Source organism: Dufourea novaeangliae, unplaced genomic scaffold (genome assembly GCF_001272555.1).
Source record: "Dufourea novaeangliae isolate 0120121106 unplaced genomic scaffold, ASM127255v1 scaffold8, whole genome shotgun sequence".
Lineage (NCBI taxonomy): Eukaryota > Metazoa > Arthropoda > Insecta > Hymenoptera > Halictidae > Dufourea > Dufourea novaeangliae.
The window spans coordinates 6321971-6346878 of NW_015373923.1; the positions used below are offsets into that span (position 1 = coordinate 6321971).

General features: G+C 37.8%; 5 protein-coding genes across 6 annotated transcripts; 4 read left to right on the forward strand and 1 right to left on the reverse strand.

Moving 5' to 3' along the window:
- Positions 1 to 692: 692 nt before the first annotated feature.
- LOC107194610 (probable chitinase 3) lies at positions 693 to 7327 on the forward strand. Its single transcript, XM_015584254.1, has 7 exons — positions 693 to 1168; positions 1774 to 2066; positions 2435 to 2826; positions 4695 to 4734; positions 5402 to 5756; positions 6288 to 6580; positions 6824 to 7327. Exons 1-7 carry the CDS (start codon positions 758 to 760, stop codon positions 6963 to 6965), a joined length of 1926 nt encoding a protein of 641 aa, XP_015439740.1. The 5' UTR covers positions 693 to 757; the 3' UTR covers positions 6966 to 7327.
- Positions 7328 to 13382: 6055 nt separating this feature from the next.
- Positions 13383 to 14414, forward strand: LOC107194757 (40S ribosomal protein S16). The gene is made up of 5 exons (XM_015584448.1): positions 13383 to 13436; positions 13532 to 13576; positions 13657 to 13788; positions 14004 to 14118; positions 14209 to 14414. The coding sequence occupies exons 1-5, from the start codon at positions 13428 to 13430 to the stop codon at positions 14352 to 14354; spliced, it is 447 nt and encodes a 148-aa protein (XP_015439934.1). The 5' UTR covers positions 13383 to 13427; the 3' UTR covers positions 14355 to 14414.
- A 340-nt stretch (positions 14415 to 14754) lies between these two features.
- LOC107194751 (nuclear export mediator factor NEMF homolog) lies at positions 14755 to 18749 on the forward strand. Of its 2 annotated transcripts, none has more exons than XM_015584430.1 (10): positions 14755 to 14846; positions 15020 to 15191; positions 15271 to 15473; positions 15544 to 16622; positions 16685 to 16865; positions 17022 to 17323; positions 17437 to 17599; positions 17678 to 17975; positions 18049 to 18311; positions 18391 to 18749. In XM_015584430.1, the coding sequence occupies exons 1-10, from the start codon at positions 14791 to 14793 to the stop codon at positions 18587 to 18589; spliced, it is 2916 nt and encodes a 971-aa protein (XP_015439916.1). In that variant the 5' UTR covers positions 14755 to 14790; the 3' UTR covers positions 18590 to 18749. The 2 variants fall into 2 exon arrangements, with proteins under 2 accessions (XP_015439916.1, XP_015439917.1); XM_015584431.1 differs by having other exon boundaries at positions 18049 to 18297; positions 18391 to 18554.
- A 145-nt stretch (positions 18750 to 18894) lies between these two features.
- On the reverse strand, positions 18895 to 21651 carry LOC107194779 (serine/threonine-protein kinase VRK1-like). The gene is made up of 7 exons (XM_015584472.1): positions 21317 to 21651; positions 21146 to 21198; positions 20980 to 21049; positions 20517 to 20713; positions 20201 to 20414; positions 19426 to 20114; positions 18895 to 19336 (listed from the first exon to the last, which is right to left on the reverse strand). The coding sequence occupies exons 1-7, from the start codon at positions 21477 to 21479 to the stop codon at positions 19208 to 19210; spliced, it is 1515 nt and encodes a 504-aa protein (XP_015439958.1). The 5' UTR covers positions 21480 to 21651; the 3' UTR covers positions 18895 to 19207.
- Positions 21652 to 22129: 478 nt separating this feature from the next.
- On the forward strand, positions 22130 to 24830 carry LOC107194759 (serine/threonine-protein kinase greatwall). The gene is made up of 3 exons (XM_015584450.1): positions 22130 to 22460; positions 22694 to 24599; positions 24717 to 24830. The coding sequence occupies exons 1-3, from the start codon at positions 22242 to 22244 to the stop codon at positions 24761 to 24763; spliced, it is 2172 nt and encodes a 723-aa protein (XP_015439936.1). The 5' UTR covers positions 22130 to 22241; the 3' UTR covers positions 24764 to 24830.
- Positions 24831 to 24908: the final 78 nt, after the last annotated feature.

Below are 24908 nucleotides of genomic sequence, written 5' to 3' on the forward strand. Positions count from 1 at the left end.
GATGTGCGATAAGATCCATTAATTTTGAATAAATGGCAGATTTTCGGATGAATATAAATACGATCGATCAAACTGGATCGTTTTAGTGTTATACCACCCGGAGGACATCGAGGTCAATTTAGCAAGGTAAAATTATATTCTCCAAAAAACGCTTTGGAAAATTCAAGATTTGAAACAGAATTTCTGTTAAGCGCAATCACTACTTTTAGACGTCGAATATAACAACCCTCGTTCTTTCATGTCTGATCTGAATAACTTTTGACACTTCGATCGTATAAGTATTAAAAAGATTTAGAAGACAAAATCATTTGTTTCCAGATGTTCAAGGCCGTGTTCTTAGCCGTCTTCGTGGCAATGGCCGCCACCGGTGCGCAAGGTCAAAGTACGTATCAGATCGTTCGTAATAGTGGTCGTGAGCCACATGACGAATTTTTAACAGAGCAATAATCGCAATATCTACTGGTTAGGATTATACGGATATAAATATCAATTGTATAATACAATACGGTTTCGTTATCTAGAGAAAATCGTCTGCTACTTCGGTAGCTGGGCCGTGTATCGTCCAGGGTTAGGCGCGATCGACGTGAACGACATCGATCCTCGTCTCTGCACCCACTTGATCTACACGTTCGTCGGCATCAACACCGACGGCAGCGTGAAGATAAATGATCCATGGGCGGATCTGCCGGACGGCGGTGGCAAAAACGGTTACGGAAAGTTCACCGCTCTACGGAACCGAAGTCCTGGCACCAAAGCGATGATCGCGGTCGGTGGCTGGAACGAGGGATCCAACAAGTTCTCCCAGGTGGTCAGCAATCCCGGAACACGTGCTCGATTCGTTCAGAATGTGGTCGACTTTCTACGAAAATACAACTTCGACGGTTTCGACGTTGACTGGGAGTACCCGAACCAGCGGGGTGGTCAGCCATCCGACAAGCAGAACTTCGTGAATCTTCTCAGAGAACTGAAAAGTGCTTTCAGCCCACACGGTTATATCCTCAGTGTGGCGGTAGCCGCGGTCGCATCATCCGCCTCGCAATCGTACAACATCAGAGATGTGGCGGAACAGGTCGACTTCGTTAATCTGATGGCCTACGATATGAACGGCTCCTGGAACAGCTTCACCGGCGAGAACGCACCTCTGTACTCCAATGATCCGAACAATGTTGTACGTAGGCGGGAATCACCTGAAATCATTTTAGCGTACAGGGCAGGGCAGAATTAACCATTAAGCAAAATAACTTTCTGACTTGAGTAACTTTTCTCTATGTGGACACGTGGAGGTCACATGAAGGTCGACTTTTAAATGAAAGCGTATATTTTTTAATGCACTAATATATAAGCACTAAGTCACTTATGGCGAATTAGTGCACTAAAAAATATACGATTCCATTTAAGGAAACAAAGTTGATCTTCGTCTTGAACTTTCGTCTGAAACATATTTTAATGTCGTCAACAGTTACGGAGATATTCGTGTGGGTCGTTTTAAATAGTAATGCGAATATATTGTTGAAATACTCATGTATTGAGGATACATTGCTTCTTCAGATTTGATGATTTTAACAATTTTCTTGCTTAAAAATAATCTTTCTTGCAAAAAATTACGGACCTGATAAATGTATAGATTTATAGTTTGGCCGGAAACTTTCGACAGCCATTATATGTGGATCGGGGCATAAAAGATTGTTAATTACTTACGGCCTCTGAAGGTTTTAACTCGGCCCTGGTACAGGTCGACTGGTCCCGATGTTCAATGGTTGTTGATTATTCCAGAACGCTGCTGTCCGCTACTGGCTCTCGCAAGGCGCGTCACCCAACAAGCTGATACTCGGTATCCCTTCGTACGGTAGATCATTCACTCTGGCTAACGCTGGTAACAACGGTATAGGCGCTCCTGCCGTTGGTCCTGGAACCGTTGGACCGTACACCAGAGAGGCTGGCATGCTCGGTTACAACGAGATCTGTGAGAAACTCCGCCAAGGTGGCTGGACTATTAACAGGGATGGTCAGCAACTCGTGCCTTACATGGTCCAAGGCAACCAATGGGTTGGATACGACGATGTCCAGTAAGTGGTCCTTTATTGTATGATTATTGATGCGGTAGAAATCGAGAATGCTATACTATAATACATTTGAATTTTATCAATATTCGGTATCGATATTTACTATCGATAGGTATTGATACCCAGAGTATCGATGCACTTGTATATCGGGAATAAAAAACTATATTATCGGTATGGGTACTTGCAATTAAATTATACTGGAATATATCGTTAAATTAAATATCGAAAAAAATATCGATATTTGAATTGACAAGTATCGAGACAAAATATCGATGTTTGAATTGAAAAGCATCGATATTTTGAAATACCGCTACTGTACCGCCCATCACTACTACAGGGTGTTTCATCTGTTTGTGTACATTATTTTTCAGGTCGATCCGCGAGAAAGCGAAATACATAAACTCCCTTAATCTCGGCGGTGCTATGTTGTGGAGCATCGAAACCGATGACTTCCGTGGTGTCTGCGGACAGAGGTATCCTCTGTTGAGCGTTCTGAACAGCGCTCTGAACGGTGGCGCAGCACCAGCCCCTGCTCCTGTCCCGAATCCTACACCCACCAGTGCTCCCCAACCACCGCCACAACCACCATCTGGATCCGTGTGCAACAAGGAAGGATACGTTCGCGACCCCAAAGATTGCAGTACATTCTATTATTGCCGTAATGTGAACGGTCAATACCAGGCCAGCAAGTTCAGCTGTCCGGCCGGAACCGCCTTTGACACAACGATCGAGACTTGCAACTACCGTCAAAACGTGCCGGGCTGTTAAATTTTGTACAATTGATGTACAATGACTGATTGTTTTACCGATTTGTGAATTGAGATAGAATATATGTATTTTTTTATATATTTTAAGTAAAGTAGCATTGCAATAAAAGATATTTATACGAAGATCTTCGACTTGTTTTTTTGTTACCTCGAAACCATCGATCGATTTGAGAGAGATTTTACTTATTGGGGAGAACTTATATTTCGTGGGAAATACGAAGAGTGTAAAGATTAAGATTTTTGTTGGCCCAGGGCTATCAAATTTCAGGGGAGGGGGGACGTGGATTTTTTGTAATACAACACAGTAAAGTACATAAATTTAAAAAAATTGAAATTAAATAAATTTAAATAACATTTAATCATAATGAAATGGAAGGTTCATAACAGGGCCCCTCTGGAACGTGGGGCCCGGGGCTACGGCCACACCCCTAGACCCCTCCCCCCCACCAGCAGGGTGTAGCACCAGCTCCAGTCTAGCGAGTGAACCAATGATGACTGATGCGTAGAGATAACGAAGGATCCAAAGTCGATTAGCACTAGGCATTATTTATCGCGGAGTTATTTGGAATAACGAATGATGCTACAGATTTACTCGTGACGAACGAATCATTTTTTGACGATTAAAATCATTATTTGTTATTCATAAATAAAACCTGGGAATGTATTTGTTATTCGTTGTTCGAAATAAAATTTTCCCAACCCTCCTTGAAGACCCGAAAGTGAAGTTAGGTCTCTAATCACCACGGAAGAGATTTACGTATGTGCTATCACATACATCCATATGTATCATATATGTATGCTGCAGTACGAATGTTTCATACTTTTATGTTAAGATAGAGGAGATGGCGCCCTTTCTCCAAGAATAGATGCATAACCCCTCGACAACAATGGCATCCGTTGTTTTATTATATCTGCAGTCATTGGCGCGAGTGATATATTTGGAATTGTATCATCCACTGTCTTTATCAGTATTCGACAAGCAGGTTCGCGCTGAATCAGCGGATTTAGTATAAAAGAACTCGTCTACAGAACTGCCACGGTGAGTTTACGAATCCACGGATAAATTGGAACTTCGAATTTTCTGACAGGTATGTAACGTGTACCATAAATACAACTTTTAATTCGTTCGAAAAGCGGAATAAATGTTGCGACGATAAGTTCTAAAATAACACTCATCGTGTCTTAAACTAACAGAGATTCTGGTATATTATTTTAGATTTCTAAAGTTTGCTCGTTTCTTAGGGGATCATGTCTGAAAATCTTGTGTACCTACATGGGCGTAGGCAGGGGGGGAGGGCTTGTTCCTCCCTGACGGAAAAAAGTGGCCTTTGTCCCACTCTACAAGAAAAAAATTGTATTTCCCGCCCCCTCCATTTTCAAAGTTATAAAATTTTTGCGTAATATTTAATATTGCAGTATAATTTAAAACTCGACCCATAGACTCTATTAACAAAATTCATACATTTTCAACGATTTATGACTTCAAAAACAAAATAAAGTGTGTCTGGATACGTACAGCCTTTTTCACTGTAACAGTCGATGTGTTATATCTTTGCCTCCCAACCTGGCTGATAACCTGGCTACGCCCCAGTCAACCGTGTGCTATACATATTTATACATATGTATAGATCGGTATCGTTCAGTATATATCGCGGAATATATGTAAGTTTTATTTGGCCTATCTTCGCTATAGACCTTCGATTCGCATGGAATTGTGGCTTGTTCCGCCTCTTCGGGCACATTTGTTACTATCAAATAGTCGAAAAAAAATATCGAAAAAGCAAAACACGACTGTGGCTTATTAATTTGTATTGCGTAAACGCATTACTTTTTCATTGTAAAAAATCGAACTGGATCATTTTAGTGTTACACAACCCGGATGACATTAAGGTTAATTTACCAAGGTAAAATTATATGCTGCCAAAGTTCAAAAAGCTCTTTGGAAAATCAAGTTTCGAAACTGAATTTCTGTTAAGCACATTCAGTACTTTTAGATGTCAAATGTATGGACCCTCGTTCTTTCATGCCTAATCTGAATAACCTTCGACACTTCGATTGTCAACTTTCCGTAGGGGAGATATTGATTTTCTTATTCTTAAAACAACCGATATATCAAATATAAGTATTAAGAAACTTTTAAAAACTATATCATTTGTTTCCAGAAATTCACGGTCGTGTTCTTAGCCGTCTTCGTGGCAATGGCCAGCAGTGGTAAAAGTACGTATCAGATCGTTCGTGATAATGGTGAAGTGCCACATGACGAATTTTTAACAGAGCAATAATCGCAATATCTACTGGTCAAAATTATACGGATATAGATAACAATTGCATAATACATTACGGTTTCGTTATCTAGAGAAAATCGTCGGTTACTTCGGTAGCTGGGCCGTGTACCGTCCAGGGTTAGGCGCAATCGACGTGACCGACATCGATCCTCGTCTCTGCACCCACTTGATCTACGCGTTCGTCGGCATTAACGCCGATGGCAGTTTGAAGATACATGATCCATGGGCGGATCTGCCGGACGGCGGTGGCAAAAACGGTTACGGAAAGTTCACCGCTCTACATCAGTAATTCGGGAACACGTGCTCGATTCGTTCAGAATGTCGTCGATTTTCTCCGAAGATACAACTTCGACGGTTTGGACGTTGACTGGGAGTACCCGAACCAACGGGGCGGTGTGCCATCCGACAAGCAGAATTTCGTGAATCTTCTCAAAGAACTCAAAAGTGCTTTCAGACCACGCGGTTATATCCTCAGTGTGGCGGTAGCAGCGGTCGCATCGTCCGCCTCACAGTCGTACAATATCAGAGACGTGGCGGAACAGGTCGACTTCGTCAATCTGATGACCTATGATATGAACGGCTCCTGGAACAGCGTCATTGGCCAGAATGCACCTCTGTACTCTTCGGACGGGAACAATGTTGTACGTAGGCGGAGGTCACCTGAAATCATTTTAGCATACAGGGCTGGGCTGGATTAACCATTAAGCAAAATAAGTACTTACGGTATCAAGGGAAGGGGGCACCATAGAAATTGCTATATTCATCGTGGACCAATTTCAACATATCTTTTTAAAAATATACAGGGTTTCCTATTTAAATCGACCCACCAGAGTATCTCCGAAAGTATTGACGATATTAATAAATGTTTGGCACACTTTCTGATGTGAGTAACTTTTTTCTATGTGGACACGTGGAGGTCATATGAATGTCAACTGTGTTTTTTTAAACGAATTTTCTTCCGTAAAATTAATCTTTCTTGCCAAAAAATACGGGCGTGACAAATGTTCTGACAAAGATACGATGGAATCACAGTTTGGCCGGAAACTTTTGACAGCCACAGTATTTGGATGGGGCACCAAACTTTGTTAAGTACTTAAGGCCTCTAAAGATATTGACCGGCCCTGGTACAAGGCGACTGGTCCCGATGTTGACAGGTTGTTTGATCATTCCAGCACGATGCTGTCCGCCACTGGCTCTCGCAAGGCGCGTCACCCAACAAGCTGATACTCGGTATCCCTACATACGGAAGATCCTTCACTCTGGCGAACGCTGGTAACTGCAATATAGGCGCTCGTGCCAGTGGCCCTGGAGCCGTTGGACCGTACACCAAGGAGGCTGGCATGCTCGGTTACAACGAGATCTGCGAGAAACTCCGCCAAGGTGGCTGGACTGTTAGCAGGGATGCTCAGCAACTTGTACCTTATATGTACCAAGGTAACCAATGGGTCGGATACGACGATGTCCAGTAAGTGGTTCATTATTTAATGATTATTGATGCAGTAGAAATAGAAAATGCGAAGACAGGAGTGGCGTACAGAAATGTATCGATATTTAGTATCGTTACATTAAATATCGATACAAAGTATAGATATTTGAATTAAAAAGTATCAATATTCGAAGTATTGATATTCGAAATGAAAAGTCTCGATACTGTATCGCCCATCACTAGTACAGGGTGTTTCATCTCTTTGTGTACTTTATTTTTCAGGTCGGTCCGCGAGAAAGCGAAATACATCAACTCCTATCATCTCGGCGGTGGCATGATATGGAGTCTTGAAACCGACGATTTCCGTGGCGTCTGCGGACAGAAGTATCCCCTTCTGAGAGCCCTGCATAGCGTTCTGAACTAGAGATAAATCGATACAAACAAATTCAAATACATAATTACTCGATACTTTTGTTTTAATACCAAGTACTTTTAGTGTCTATATGTATCTATTGTAACAATAATATCAGTGTCCTTTCTTAAAGTGTCAGTAATTGGGTCTTTTACATATCAATGTATTTACGCTTCACCGCCCGTTTCTTCCAAAGAGAAAATACTGAAAGAGACGTCATTTCACGCAAATCCACGTGGGGTCGAGTATCTTTCTTTTGGATTACTAATTGTAAGACAATTACACGACAGCTGCCTCTGTATAAACAGTCGTCTTTCCTTGCCGAGAATGGTTCGATGATTTAAATGATTAAAAATGGTTTCGATTAAACGGAATTGAACGGACGAATGATATTATTTTAAAAATATTAGATGATTATGAAAGCCGTAACTAGTTGGTAATACTTAAAGATTATCACAAGTAGGTAATACTAATCAGGAACGATTACAACTAGTCAATAATCGTTAGGAACGATTTTTGCAGCTTAGTAATGGCCTAGTTTAGAAGATCTAGGTACAAAGATTAAACATGATAACGGATGTTCAAACAATTATAACGGTTCGACGAAAAACGAATATTTGTCCACTTCAATCCTTCGAGCAAATACTAAGTGATGAGGATTACTTTTTCTTACAATTAGAATAATCGATGAACTTTTACATTTAGTTATAATTGCTACTAATTTTGTATAACTCTCTAAACTCTGTTATTATAATAATCATACCATTTCTGCACCATGCGTTTTTTTCAGTGATTGTCTTATCAAACAGACTTCAAACGTATGTACGTTTACAAAATCACAGAATAAAAATTATTTATCGTGTACAACAATGTATATTAATTTTTTTTATTGATCAGTACTCCTAAGCCCCGTATCTTTTCTATTGTCTCCACTTGCGTAGAAATGGAAATTCTTTTGAAATTCAATTATATACTAGTATTGGAATTATGCATACATTAATTTATAAAATACTGAAATAATAAGTGATGTTATCAGAAATAATACTGATTTTTTCTAACGGAACACGGAACGATTCCTATCTGTAACTGTCAGAGGATTAAAATAACCCGGTCCCTCTATCTGGACAGTAAAACGTGACCCTTTTCCACGATATGTGCTTTTTACGTGTGATTCAGGCTATTTGCTTTTCCAGATTAACCTTTCCGCGCACACGCCTGAATTAGGAAACGGTAAAATTAGCACAAAAATACACGACTACAAATACAAGTGTTCCATGGCTATTGTGGGACAAAGTATATGCGTCTTATTAGTTGATTATATTTGCGTTGAATGACAGAACGATAAGAATAACTAAAGCAATATTTAATTTACTCACATGCCAGTGACTTCTGCTTAATTACTCTTTGCTGATACATTTACATGAACGACGAACACCGTAAAGTCGAATATAAAAACGACTGGGTGAACCATAGATCATCATAGACACCAACCAACCGTCGAAGACATCGAACCTGCAATTGACAAAAGATGGTAAGAGAGTGATACATTTTCATCGTCGTATTTTGTGAATCAGTTGATTGTCCATAAAGGGAACATCCTTGGAGTACGGATGTTTTTAATGTTTGTAGAGACAGTGCTCTCTGGGTACGTTTGGAACCCTATACTTCTGTCTTTTTAAACATACTTTCAAACGCGATCATTAACAAAACACCTGTTTTTTTTATATAACTAAATATGAAATCCCAGCTTAAATTGTATTTATAAATCGATGAGGTAGATACTGCTTTTAAACACTCGAGTCCAAATAGACCTGGGACCGTACTCCAGGGGTTAAACTGTCAAGATTCAGTGTAGATTTTACCAACTAAGGAAACAATCATTTTCTTCCAGATGCACGCGAAGATTGTGTTGCTGGCCGTCTTGGCCATCGCTGCGTCCACATACGCAGAGAGTGAGTAAATTGAAACTATTAAGTACAGTAGAATTACGTTAAAGTAGCGCACATTACATCCAAAATATTACACTATTTCTACCAGCTGGTAAATCTTTGCCTCCCTGGTTCCCTTCATCCCTCGGGTCCCCATGGGCTTCCTTGGCTCCACTACGATCCCCTCAGTTCCTTTGGATTCCCTTGGTTCCCTTGATCTCCGTGGTCCCTTTGGTCCCCTTGATTCCCTTGGTCCCCGTGATCTCCATGGTTCTCCTACTTCCCTCGGTGCCCACGGTTTCCTTGGCTTTCCTGGTTTCCTTAGTTTTCCATTCAAAGAACCGATACCAAATGAATTCCAAATAACGCATTTTCATTCCAATCCAGAGAAGATCGTGTGCTACTACGCCAGCTGGGCGAAGTACAATGCTGGGCCGGACAAATACCCGATCAGCGCCATCGACGCGCATCTCTGCACCCATGTGCTCTACTCGTTCGTCGGTATTAAGAACAACGGAGATATCAAGTTCCTCGATGACGGTGTCGATGCTGATCTCCATGAATTCACTAGAACCATAAAGAGTAAAGGGGCTAAGGCAATACTCTCTGTCGGTGGTGCCTCTGAAGGCTCGAGAAAGTTCTCCGACATGGTGACCAACGCGGGCACGCGATCCCGGTTCGTGAGGAGCGCGGTCGATTTCATGAAGAAGTACAAGTTCAACGGTATCGACATCGACTGGGAGTACCCGAACAGAAACGGTGGTCGGAAATCGGACAAGGAAAACTACGTCGAGCTGTTGAAGATGCTCAAGGAAGCGTTCGCTGGCAAGTACAGTCTTAGCGCTGCAGTGTCCGCCGAAGCTGATTCCGCAAGTCAGTCGTACAACATCAAACAGGTCTCGAATTACTTGGACTTCATCAACATCATGACCTACGACTTCCATGGTAACTGGGACACCTTCACCGGAATGAACTCTCCTCTTTACGCCTCCGCTAGGGACGAGAAGGACGATTACAACCGTCAACTGAACATCGTACGTACCGAATTTGAAAAAATCTATCCGCACACTTCAGATCAGCGGAATTTATTTCAACCGTTTCGTTACTGTTGGAGCTTTAGCAAATTTACTCGTAGTGTACAGTTCACGCCTAGAGGCGCCCAAACATTTTATCTTATTATCAACATAAATTTCCTTTGGTTCCCTTGGTCTCTTTCATCTTCTTGGTTCTTTTATATAGATAATAAAATTCAGTCGTCGGACACTGTTCGTGCTGTGTTCTGCCGCAGCGAAAGGGTTGAAGCTTGAAATAGCTGAAAGTATTCAAAAGTGGATGGCTTTGTTATTGTGTTGCCTTTTTGTTTAAAAACCTTTAAGATTTTCAATTTTTTTATTTAATAACCTTTTAAGGTTTTTTCTTTGTTAATGGTATTGTTGAAGAGTTTATCACCGTTTCCAGAACGCTGTGGCCAATTACTGGCTGTCCCAAGGCGCCCCAGCCGACAAGATCATCATCGGTATGCCATTCTACGGAATAAGCTTCACCCTGAGGGATGCTAACAAGCACGGTACACACTCGCCCGTTTCTGGTAAAGGGACGGTGAACTTCGCCGATGGAGATGGTAATATAAACTATAACAGTCTGTGCACGCACATCCATAAAGATGGATGGACCATCGTCCGTGACCAGAAGCAACGCGTGCCTTATTGTTACAAGGGCAACCAATGGATCAGCTACGATGATGTTGAGTAAGTGGTTCCTTTCTAGAATCTGAAAGTGTCATATTAAAAATCGGATTGAATCTAAATCTATTTGGTGCACTACGTTCATTGTGTAATTAAATTCATTTGCAGGTCTATCAGAGAAAAGGCTGAATATGTCAAGAATCACAATCTTGGTGGTGCTATGGTATGGAGCATGGACACTGACGACTTCGCTGGCAAGTGCGGACCCAAGCACCCACTCCTCAATGTTATCAACAATGTCTTGAGAAAGTGTGAGTAGTAAAAGAAAGAATAAACCGTAAGGTTAAAGTGAATGATAAATATGATGTACGATTTATTTGCAGAAATCAGAGGAGCCTTTATGGATCCTGAATGTAATTTCACCTTGCCATTGTCAGAGACTGATCCCTATGAATAAGAGACGCATCGTTTTTATTCTAGTTTTTTATGCATTTGTAAATATGTATATTTAACCAAAGAGTCGACTAAGTTTGCTCACATTTATGAATAATAATAAAAAAAAGTATATGCACTCGGAAGAAATTGTTTTTTTTCTGTGATCCTCCTCATTTCATGATCCTCCAAGTATTGGACTTGTAGGGAAGAACGAGTAGCACCAAGTAGTGCATTAAAAAATATAAGATTCAATTTCGAAAAAACAAAATTGAAAGTGTGCCCCCGATACCATTCAACTTTTGTCTGAAACATTTTAAATGGGACACCCTGTACAATCTTTTCTAGATGACTTAGTGATGAACTTGATATGTAGAAAAATCTTCACACGATGATTTCTGAAACGTAGAGTCAAAGAATTCTAACATCACGTGTTTATAGTAATTTTATATTGATAAATTTATAATTTGATCCCATTATGATTATCTGAAACAAAAGCTGAAAGGATTAGAAACGTAATATCATATCTCTTAAGATTGTGAACTTTTATTTTGATAGATCCGCAATTATTATAGGAATTTATTGTAGGCAATCTGAAATATAAACTAATTCAGTGGATTAGAAGCTGAAAAGACAATAGATTAGTAGGCACAAAGTACAAGTATCAATATTTTTTTATCAATAATTTCACAATAAAATAAAAATATATTGTGAAATGTCGTCTATTTTGTTATAATTAATTACCAAAGTTCGCCAATTTTCTACTAAATTGCGTTTGAATGGAGTCAACCACTCATGGTGTTAGTAGGGCGTACATTACAGTCGGAATTCAGAAACAGAAAGTGAAAGTTTATTCCAAGTAATTATATTAAAGTTATAATAGTTGAGTCACAAATGAACAATCGAAGAGTGTGGTTAAGCATTGTAAATTGGACCAGAAATGCGTATATGTTAATCGGTACTGGGTGGAGAACGGAAGTCGCGAAGACCGATTCACTTTCTCTTGCATTATCGAATTAATTTATGATTATTTGCTCGAAATACGGTAAAAACAAAACGAAAGTAATGATACATAAGGATAATAAAGACACTATAATAACTAGTATAAATACATACATGGAAATCAACGGTCGAACAAGCTCACTTCACGTCTTATCATTCCCATATTCACGAGACGAATGACCTTTGGTCGTCCTTCGACTGTCGGTGGATGAGGGTAGGTCCCCTCCCCATTCCAATTTTTATTTCAACGAAATAGAATATTAACCACTATTATATGCACTTTCGTATAATGTTTTCATTATGTGAACTCGAGATTAGCCCAGCAGACATTAAATCTCATAAAACGGAAAGACAGAAGTACAAACAAGGATGATATTCAATTTCGCAGACGTCGTCTGATTGTGAACAATTTCAGTCATATGTTTTATGTCTCTGTTTGATCAATTTTAGAAAAATCGCACTCACGTTCACTTTACGATTAATAAAGGAATTGAACATTGCATACATAACTCCCTCTAACCCCGAAATTTTGGTATTCCAATTTGTTTTAGAGGAAAAGAATTACTGTGCAACGTACAATGAGTCATGATATTTGTACTGCACTTTTCTCGATTATTTTGAATCTTCGATATTTTCGTGAACGCCATCTATGATGAATATTTCCCGCCAATTGTCAACAGAGTCGAAGTTTTTGAAATATCTGACAGATATTACCAATTAAGTAATAAATGCAAGCTTTGTTTCATTGGAGAATTGAAGAAAACTTAGATTTGGCAATATTGTAGAGGTTTTGCTAGCTAAACTCGAGTTGGATTGACCATAACTCCCGTTGTTATGACATGCACGGAAGCCGTTAAAATTACAGGTTGCAGGTGCCAGTATTGCAGATTCTTTGAGTCATGAAGTTTCGTAAAAAGTCTATTCTTCACCTGAAATATTTTTGCTATACTATTTAAAAGTTCATAAAAATGTTTTCTACACAAGTTCTTTGATTTTGTGGTAGCTGGCGTACAGTAACAGTAATTTTAATTTGTTATATTTTTTTTGTCGGTATTCGATAGCCATTTTAAAGGCGAGTTCAATGACATACAACAATTAAGGTGATTAGTCATTTTTATGTGTATTCCAGTAGTGGAAAACTTCGGTTAATGAGTGTAATCAGCTTTTCTCAGAAAGAAGGTGAGATGAAGTAGTTACCAAATTGCCTTCAAAGATGAAATTGATTAATTTCCCATGTAATTTATTTATAGAAACATATTCTTTAATGTTATAATCCCTTTACTTTATTATTCTATATATTTTACTAATTTGTATTTCCCTCTAACAAGCGGAAATTACTTGAAGTATATACATGATTACCGTAGTACTATTGTCGAAAACATTGTACCGCTTTCGTTCCACTTCCTTTCCACGACGTGCTTTCCAAAATGCAGAAGGTGAGTTTTTCGTACTGTGACTCACATAAATGTCTCTTACTTTGCGAAAAGTAAATGTACGCTGTGAGAATGATATGTGATTACTTTTCCTATAGAAACAAAAGGAACCGATCCAGTCCGTGCAAGTCTTCGGACGCAAAGTGAGTGGTAACTGGCAACAAATAAGTCAGGTTATGTTCACGCATGTCCCTCTTTAACCATACACGTTTATTATTTACAGAAAAGCGCAACCGCGGTCGCTTATTGCAAACGAGGCCGTGGAAATCTCCGTGTAAATGGTCGTCCCTTGGAATTAGTCGAACCTCGTGTTCTTCAATACAAATTGCAGGAACCCATTTTGTTACTCGGCAAAGTGAGTAATTGCCTTTATAAAGCTTGAAGTGTTTCTTTATCTTGTTCTCAATTAAAGAAGAGTAGCTTTTAACTCTAACATTATTCTATGATGTTTTCTTATTCCGAACATGAATGAGTTGATTATATCAGAGATTACTGAGAATTCTATGCCTTTCTATGGAAAGAAAATGTCATAAAGAGATGTAGTGATTAATTATTATGTGTTTTTTGTAGGAAAAATTCTCTGAAGTTGACATCAGGGTCAGAGTAAATGGTGGTGGTCATGTCGCGCAAATTTATGCTATCCGTCAGGCTATTTCCAAAGCTCTTGTTGCATACTACCAGAAGTGTAAGTTTTTATTGAAAGATTTATAATATACTTAAATAACAAAGGTGTTAGGATCTATGTGAAACTATAAAACCTTAATATATATTCCAGATGTTGATGAAGCAAGTAAGAAGGAAGTAAAAGATATCCTCATTCAGTATGACAGAACCCTCTTGGTTGCTGACCCAAGGCGGTGCGAGCCAAAGAAGTTTGGTGGTCCAGGTGCCAGGGCACGATACCAGAAATCTTACCGTTAATTTCTACAAATTTCATCTTACACTTTATTCATATTATTGAATAAAAAATTTAAAAGCCGATATCCACAGTTTCTGTTTTTATACCATATCCTTATCCTTAATGTCGTGTGTACTTCTATCAAAACATCTGTCGATGAAAGATGTGATGTCATTTTCTATTATAAATAAAAAATTAAACGTTGACTAAATGCAATAAATAATTTTAAATAATCAAAAATACGTAGTTGTAAATTGTATGATTTTTTTTCATAAAATGAAGCTTTTATTGTGACTCACTATTTTAATTTGTTATAGATACATATCGATAGATATTGTTACATTGTCAGTTGTCAGTGCAGTGCGCTACATGCACGCAATATGACGGTTATGTGATGTACTAAATATCGTAACATTTTGATAATTTGTTTGGAATATAAGAAATAGAATACGTAGAAAAATGAAGACTCGATTTAATTCGTATGATATCGTGTGCACTCTAAGCGAGTTGCAAAAGTAAGTACATCATGTAAATATATAATAAAATCTATATTTAGGTCTTGTATTCTATAGGTTATGATAAGATTGTGTAAATATAATGTATTTCGTTGAAGTCTTATAAATTATTTTCAAGCTTTTTTGATAGATTTACTATGTAGACGCGTCTATGGCTAATTTTGATCTTTTAGGCTCGTCGGTATGCGTGTAAATCAAATATATGATATTGATCATCGAACTTATCTTATACGTCTTCAACGAAGCGAAGAAAAATGCATCCTTTTATTGGAATCGGGTATCAGAATTCACACAACAGCTTTCGAATGGTCAAAAAATGTAGCACCATCAGGATTTTCAATGAAGGTTCGATATATTAATATTTGAATTATTCTATGCTTTACATAATAAAGTTCATACATGATACTGAAATTAATGATTACAGATGCGTAAACATCTCAAAAACAAACGACTTGAAAGCCTTACTCAAGTCGGTGTAGATAGAATAATAAATTTACAGTTTGGTAGTGGTGAGGCTGCGTATCATGTAATATTAGAATTATATGATAGGGGTAACATAGTTCTTACAGATCACGAAATGACTATTTTAAACATATTGAGACCTCATACAGAGGCAGATAAAATTAGGTAAGCTATAACAGAAATGAAGTAATTAGTTTACTATAGAACAATCTTAACAAGTGCGTACAATGCATAGGTTTGCTGTTAAAGAGAAATATCCTATGGATCGTGCCCATAAAAATACTATGCCATCAATAGAAGAAATTCAACAGCATCTCCAAAATGCTAAACCAGGAGAAACTCTCAAGAAAGTCTTGAACCCACTTCTAGAATTTGGTTCATCATTAATTGATCATGTTTTATTAAAGCATGCATTTACCCTTGGCTGCAGAATAGGCAATGATTTCAATGTTATGGATCATATGCCAAAGTTAATTCTGGCCTTGGAATGTGCAAATGAAATGATGGAGTCTGCGACCAAGAATGTCTCTCAGGGTTACATTATACAAAAGAAAGAAACAAAACCGACTACAGATGGCAAAGAGGATTTTATATATACTAACATTGAATTTCATCCATTTTTATTTGAACAACATAAAAACTCTCCGTATAAAGAGCTTGCATCTTTCGATGTTGCAGTAGATGAATACTTTTCTGCTATGGAAGGTCAGAAGTTAGACTTGAAGGTTTTGCAACAGGAACGCGAGGCTCTTAAGAAATTGGAAAATGTTAGGAAAGATCACGATCAGAGGTTGATAACACTTGGGAAGACTCAAGAGATAGATAAGCAGAAAGCGGAATTAATTTCCAGAAATCAAGCTCTAGTAGACAATGCTATATTAGCTATACAAAGTGCCCTCGCAAATCAGATGGCTTGGCCAGATATAAAGGTCCTGTTGAAAGAAGCAGAGAGCAGGGGGGATCCTGTTGCATCTGCGATAAAACAATTGAAATTGGAGACAAATCACATTTCATTACTTTTACACGATCCCTATGAAGACAGCGACGAAGAATCGGAATTAAAACCTCTGTTGATTGATATTGACTTAGCTCACACTGCTTTTGGAAATGCTACAAAGTATTACAGTCAGAAGAGATCAGCAGCTAAAAAGCAACAAAAAACAATAGAGTCTCAGGATAAAGCCTTGAAATCTGCAGAAAAGAAAACAAAGCAAACATTGAAAGAGGTGCAAGCCATTCATAGCATTAACAAGTTGAGAAAAATATATTGGTTTGAAAAATTCTATTGGTTTATTAGTTCTGAAAATTATCTAGGTACGTTCATGAGATTATTTTATTGCGGTGATATGTATATTAAGAATTTCGTAATTTTATAGTAATTGGTGGAAGAGATCAACAGCAAAATGAATTGATTGTGAAAAGGTATCTTAAATCTGGAGATCTCTATGTTCATGCTGATTTAACTGGTGCCAGTTCTGTTGTAATTAAAAATCCTGGTGGTGATCCAGTCCCCCCAAAAACTTTGGCTGAAGCAGGCACAATGGCTGTAGCTTATAGGTATGTACGTAGGGTAAACACCTCAATTACTGCCAGTGTCACCAATACTGCCACACAGTGTTAAGGTGGACAGTAATTGGATCTACCCTAGGACTTTATAGTTCATCAATAGATATTTTGTATCTTGGAAATCTCATAAAAATGTGGTATTATTAGTATTGCGTGGGAGGCTAAAGTAGTGGCTGGAGCATGGTGGGTAAACAATGACCAGGTGTCAAAAACAGCTCCGACTGGTGAATATCTTACTACCGGGTCGTTCATGATTCGTGGAAAGAAGAATTATTTGCCCCCGTGCCAGTTGATTATGGGATTAGGATTTCTGTTTCGTTTAGAGGAAAGTTCAGTTGAACGACACAAAGATGAGAGGAGGGTCAGAATTGTGGACGATGAAAGTGAACACATAGAATCTGTAACTGAAGAAGACAAAGAAATCGAATTAATAGGAGATTCTGATGAAGGTGAAATGATAATTACAACAGTATTTTAAGTAATATATTTGTTCATCATATAATAATTACTAATTTGATTTCATGATTATTAATTCATTTTTTCAATACTATGCATCGAACAGAAGAGCAGCTTGAAACGAAAGATGACCTAAATCCCATTCTGGAAGAATCTAAGGAAGATTTAATCACAGAAGAAGATAATGTTAATCGAAATAGTAGCGATGAAGACGAGAGTACATCACAGTTTCCAGATACACAAATTAAAATTGATATATCTGGTCCTAAGTAAGTCACAGGAGCATATAAATTTGGAATATCCTTATTATGAAAGTTAATATAAGATGGCGGTTTCTGGTATTATAGAATGAAGCTGCATGTCGATAAGAATCAATCAAAAATATTACAAAGTAATGAAGAAAATGTGATTTATTTGGGCGATGACAAACCTGTAATCATAAATACTGCTGTTAAGGAAAAGAGTTCTAATAAAAGTAATCAGAAGCAACCTTTTAAACACGATAATGAAAAGTCTGAAATAGAGAGTAAAAAGAATGATCAATTAATATTAAAAAGAGGACAGAAAGGAAGATTGAAGAAAATGAAGGAGAAGTATAAAGATCAGGATGAGGAAGATAGACGATTATCTATGCTAGTACTTCAAGTAGGTATAGTTCCTGAATACAATCCTTGTACTGTATCAAAATGTTGCATCATAATAATTAAATTATATATAGTCGGCAGGTGCTGCAAAAGAGGATAAACGAAAGAATAAAAATAAAGATCCATCTGGACCAAAACAACAAGGAAAAAAGAAAGGTACAGCGAAACCACGTCCACCACAAAATTCTCAAGTTGTAGATAATGTTGAAGAAGAAGATACGGGTCCAGGACCGGAAGTAGACATGCTGGATCAGCTGACGGGAAAACCAGTTACAGAAGATGAACTGCTATTTGCTATACCAGTAGTTGCACCTTATAATACTGTATTGAATTACAAGTAAATGAAACTGCATTTTCGTCAAACTTATATCACAATTTTTATTCGCTGTATTTACATATTATGTATTTTTTTTCAGATTCAAGGTAAAATTAACACCAGGAACAGGCAAGAGAGGAAAAGCAGCAAAAACAGCAGTGGCAGTATTCTTAAAGGATAAAGAGATTACTTTGCGAGAAAAAGACTTGTTAAAAGCTGTTAAGGAAGAAACAATAGCTAGAAATATTCCCGGAAAAGTTAAGATTAGCGCTCCACAAATACAAAAATTAAAGAAGTAAGCGTTTCCTGTAGAATATTGCCAAAATACTGTATACAAAATGTATATAGAGAAATTTACGGTCCAATTTATGTTACCAATAAGTTATTATTTTTGCTATAAAGGAACATGCAAAGCATGCATTCAGGTACTATAACGTCTTCATAATTTTTAAATATTGTTAAAAAATCAAACGTGCATTTGTATGTATATAAAATGATTCGCTTGTACAGAACTCTATATACTGCTAAAATTCTTCTCAATAATAGTTTGCTTGAAATCCAATGTTTCTTTTTCATTTATCGCTACTTGATTTATAGTGCGTCATTTAGTTCTGGATAATTAATACTGTTTGATAGTTAGTACTCCAGGCTGCAATTCCGAATTTTTTTTACATACTTTATACAAGTCTCTTAACGTGAACAAGTATCAAAATATATATTGATTTTTGTCAGTACAAGTTACATGAAAGGTAAAGTGTACTTGCAAATAGTACTCCTTTTATACAGTTAACGTATTAACAAAGCACGGCTTTACAAATTTCGAAATAAATACATCAATGTACAAGTATTCTGTCGACTAAAAATTCGGTTTAATGCGTAAAACGCATTCGGAACAAAATCGGTTACGTTTACGAAAATTAAACAGAGAACATATCATCATCAGAGGCATTCTCCGGGGCCGTCAATGATTCTGTATGTACTTTCTTATTTCTTGATGTCGCCTTTCGGGCTGGGCTAGGACGTGATCTTGTTCCTTTTGACATAATCTGCAGAGATAAAGTATAGATGTATTACATACATAAAATATAAATATATATGTTTTTTATTATTATCTTATTTTACATGCATATTTTACCTCTGTTTCAGAATCTGACATTGACTCATTGCGGTTGTTCACTTGAATTTTTTTCCTTCTTTTTACCACAGTCGTTTTACGTTCAGATTTATTTACGGGAACTGAATTGTCAACTTTTTTCACTTTTTTAACTATTTTTATATCATATTCTTCATCAGATTCAATATCGTCTAATATTTGTTTTATATCTCTCACGCCACCACGCTTTTTATCCATTACAATACCTACAGTACTATCATCAAGATTCCTTACAGGACTTAGTTTCTTTAGTGCTCTCACACGTGGACTTTTCCTACTCTTATCTACTGTTGTCTTCTTTACCTTTTGCGGAGTCCTGGACTTCGGAACCTGTCCTTTATGATTATTAACATCACTTTTAAATTCCAACTTCCCCTCCGGCTTATGCGACAGCTGCTTTAAGCCGTCCGCTAGTATTTTCTTAAATTTTTCATAATCCGGTGTATCATTGAACTTCATACTTGCTAACTGACTCATATATTTAAGTACAGGACTCGGAATCGATCCTTGAAAAGACTTATTTAAAAACTCTGGAATATTCTCAAATGCTTTTTCTTTTTGTGTTTGTACCGTGGCTGGATTTGTTAAGTCTTTTTCCCATAAGAGTGAACCACATAACCATTGAATTATATTGTAGCCCAAAATTTCGAAATCACCACGCATTGTTGGCACTAAAATTAAAAGATACATAATGTTACTCTAACATTTAGAAACACATATGATGTATTGAAAATTTCCATATAAAGATTATAGTTACCTCCCATGTGGGCATCTCTGCTAGTATATTCAATGGTTCCATTATGGGCTTTCTTCGGATCTAATTTATATTCATTTTTTGTTGTACAATGAGATGCTAATCCAAAATCTACTAAATATACTTGATCTGGACATTTCAAGTCTAACAATAAATTTGCTCCTTTTATATCTGCATGTACATACGTTTTAAAGTGGATGTATTCTAATACATTTACCTAGAAACATAAGCATAATATTTTTTTAGAATCATACATATTAAATATCAGTATAATATTGTGTATAAGAATAATAGAAATAGCTTTTGCATTGCTTCTTACTATTTGTAAAGCTACTTTATATACTGTGTGTTCTGGAAATCGTCTATTATTTTCTTCAAACAGTTTCCATAAGTCCATGCCATATCGATCCATTACTACAAATCTGTATTTAGTATTTTTGTATTCATGACTGCCAGAGCCAATATAACAAGGCATACCAAGCACAGGAAGCTTCTTTTTTTTCCTCCAATTATCAACTTAAAACACAGTATTCGCATAAATATTTACTCAAGGAAATGAAAATAACATTTCAAGATGGGTAATACAACCTTGTAGGAATTATTGTACAAATGAACTTTAGTCTTTTACTTATTATCTTTGCATTAAAAATCACTGAACTGAAATGTACATCTTTGTGTATGCTATACACGAATGAAATTTAGAGTCTAATTCTCATTTATAAAATTATCTCCTATTCAAATGTATTATCCATTCAAAATCATCCTATATGTAAGTGACTTACTTTCATCTGGTTTGGCATTCCTCATATAAAAATGCATTTCTACAAACAATGGTCCATTTCCATGTGGTTCCTACAATTTCCAATTCCCAAGAAATATATATATATATATGTATATAGCATTACTTTAAACAATCAAGGGCATATAATAGAGGAATTGAATACTTACAATTTTGATGACATTGTGATAATCTTTTGGAGATTTCCCGACATAAGGAGCAGCTGCAATTACCATTGTAATTAATTTAGTATAACGAATTGTATGTCATTTTTAAAAAGAACGAAAATAAAGCATTGTTTACGATAGAGTATGATTTTAAAAGGCACGAAGAATCTGTACCAGAATAAATTTCGCCAAATCCTCCAACACCAATCGACTTGCCAAGAATCCACTGCTTCTTCGTCATGTCTGTTAGTATCTCGCCGGGTGATATTGGATCGGGTAATTTGTAGGCGTTCGCACCTTTTTTCTTAGGAGCTCTTTTTACTACTTTACCAGACATAATGGGGTTACGAGGATGTAACGTTTGAAATGTGTGACGCTTCAAATGGGACCGACAGAGAACGAAAGACGATATGAACTTTAACAAAATCGAATTCTACTGTTGTGATAAGCTCGCATTTAAATAAATACTTCGTACGACATGCGGCGATCAACGATTGTTGCATACAGTTGCTTGCAGTTGCCGAGCTCCTGCGAGTATTAAAAAAATTCAAAGGCGGGATAAAAGTATTGCTATTTAAGTACACCACTGGAAATTTTCGTTCTTATTAATTACGTTTCACTTAGAATGTATATAATGAAAAAGCACCGTGCATTTGTTTTTTATGACAATTTCTATCATAATATTCACATTGATATCGTTTCTAAATTAGTATCATTACCAGTGCAAAAGTCTAAGAAATTTTGATGGATTAAGAAGAATTTAAATTAATCAGTTATTGTAACATGATAGGGAAGTTACACGTATATAGAGAAAAGGTGTGATTACCTAGGTGTGGTAGTCGTGATTACCTGAGCGTTATGAAGTTGCAACGAGGTTGTCACATGGGTCACATGATCAACATGTTGATTTTCAAAAATGTCAGATAGCCGTTAAAGTATATTTATCTAAGGTGCGGGGAAAACATACGCAATATGAAAGAACGATGAATAAAACCTCGCGTTTCTCGAGTCGCAGTATTATTCTATGAGTAGAAACATCAGTATTTGACGTTCCGTTACGTAGGTTTGCGGCTTAGTCCCGGCTAGGTTACCTATTTAAATGGAAGAGGCGGCGATTGACTCGCCAAATTCACGTTTAGACGGTAATGATCAAATCATCGAGACAGATGATGAGAAACAGTGCGGGAACGGCAATGACACTGAGAATGAACAGGAGATTCCGTATGGGGAATGTACACCGGAACAGACATCGGCGAGTAGACAAATCGACAACTCTATCTTCAATACCATTTCTAAAATTGTTAACCCTGCGGCAAAGGTAAGAAAGAAGGAAACATTATACCTGAATTATCTCATAACATCTTGTTGACGTTCATACATCCTCAATGAATTCATTATTCTGAGTACTTGATCGCAAGACTTGATTATGTCTCTTACATTGAGTTGCATTGTTTTGATTACTGTAGGTATATTTCAACACTTCTTAATGTTTATTCTTCATCTTTTTTACAATTAAAACACTGATTTAATCATTTTACATTGAATTTTCAGGTACCAGAAATTCAGGATTTCAAAATTGTGAAACCTATAAGTCGTGGAGCATTTGGCAAAGTGTTCCTTGGTTACAAGAAGTCTAATTCTGAGAAAGTGTATGCGATTAAAGTAATGAAGAAGAATGAAATGATAAACAAGAACATGGCTTCTCAAGTAATAATTGAGCGAAATGCATTGGCCTTAACTCGTAGTCCTTATTGCGTACAATTATTTTATTCACTGCAGTCTGTGAGCAGTGTCTATTTAGTGATGGAGTACATGGTGGGTGGAGATCTTAAGAGCTTACTGGGAGTGTATGGGTATATGGAAGAGTCCATGGCAGCTTTTTATACTGCAGAAGTGTGTCTTGCATTGGACTATCTTCACTCCCATGGGATTGTACATAGAGATTTAAAGCCAGATAATATGCTTTTGTCACGAGAGGGACACGTCAAGCTGACGGATTTTGGACTCAGTAAAATATCCTTACATAGAGATCTTGAAATATCAGATTTAATGAATTGTACACCCAGCCTCTGTGCTAGAACTCCTGGACAGCTCTTATCGTTGACGTCGCACTTGTCCTTTGGTTCTGGACACCGATCTACTAGCGAATCTAATTTGAGCGATAGAAGTACGCCCGGCGTTAACTTGCTTGCCGCGTTGCAACGGAATTGTACTAAAATCCAATCGTCGCCTAACTCAGTCGTTTCTTCCGTTGCATCCGGAGACTATTCTCGGGTATCTGGTATCACTCCATTTCAATCCGCTGAGGATCTTCGGTTCGGGGAACGTTTCGGAGAGAAAATCATAGCTGAAACCGCAGACGGTGAACAAGAGAGTAGCTCCGGGAGTTATCATACGTGCGAAGCATCTTCTATTCGCATTAATAGTCAATTAAATCAAGATGTGGATGACGAAGATGAGTCGACACTAGAAGCAGAGCAGTCCCAACAGACTCTTTTCCATACTAGCCCATTGAGTACATGCGTAAGCACGCTTACGAGGGGTGCAAAGAGGAAGAGGACCACAACGGGGGGCGCAACCGGTCTTACGTGCGAGATAAACGCTATGGATTTGGAAGTAGACAAAACGCCGAAAAGAAAGAATCGTGGTTGTATATTTTCCAGAAGTCCTATAAATTCCACTGTTCCTGAATCGATGAAGCAATCAAACAATGTTAATCGTGTAAATGGAGGACAGGAAGGTGGATCAGGCGGGAGGGTTGCCTTTAGTACACCAGTGTCGTCCATGAAACAAAAAGAAAGGACTATGCAGAGATGTCACAGCGAAGAGGAGGAGGAGAAAGGTGGTGCTGAAACAGTACCCCTGATCAAAGCTACAAGATTCCAACTTCCACCGCCTATGGCATCACACCTGGCTCCTGATATGTCAATAGACACGTCGGTGGAGCACCGTTCTCCTCAGGGTATATCACCTATTAAGACTCCCGCAACATCGAGCACCTGCTACACACCTTACAGAACACCAAAGTCTGTCAGAAGAGGTGGTCAGGCTGCTGTCAATAGATCAGACGATCGTATCCTTGGAACACCTGATTATCTAGCTCCAGAGTTACTTCTGAAACAAGGCCACGGACCGGCGGTAGATTGGTGGGCGTTGGGTGTCTGTCTATTTGAATTTTGCACCGGTCTTCCGCCATTTAATGATGAAACACCGCAAGCTGTGTTCGCCAATATTTTAGCTAGAGATGTTCCGTGGCCGGAGGACGAAGAGGCGCTGTCGTCCGCGGCCACGGAAGCCATTGATGCTCTTCTGACGTTAGACCAGCAAGAACGCCCCTCGGCGAAGAAAGTGCGGACTATGAATCTCTTCCACGACTTCCCTTGGAGTGAACCGATAAAGGCGGTCCCACCATTTGTTCCTCAACCTGACGACAATTATGATACATGCTATTTTCAAGGTAAGTGCACTCAGTGAAATAAGCGGCAACCTATCATATTTTTTTTTCAGTCGGTGCCCGAATGATGTATCGAGAGAACAAGTCATGTATTTACCAAAATCTATTTCTTATTTTCAGCACGGAACATTATGCAGCATCTGGACGTGAGCAACTGCGATACGTGATTCAGGGGAAAGCCGTTTATATACACTGCCTGCTCTGTGACGGGAATAAAACACCATTAACGCAAGAATTGTTACATCGTAAAACTATTATTTTTATATAGTTGTACATGTGTAATATTATAAAATATTTTATTACGACTTATAA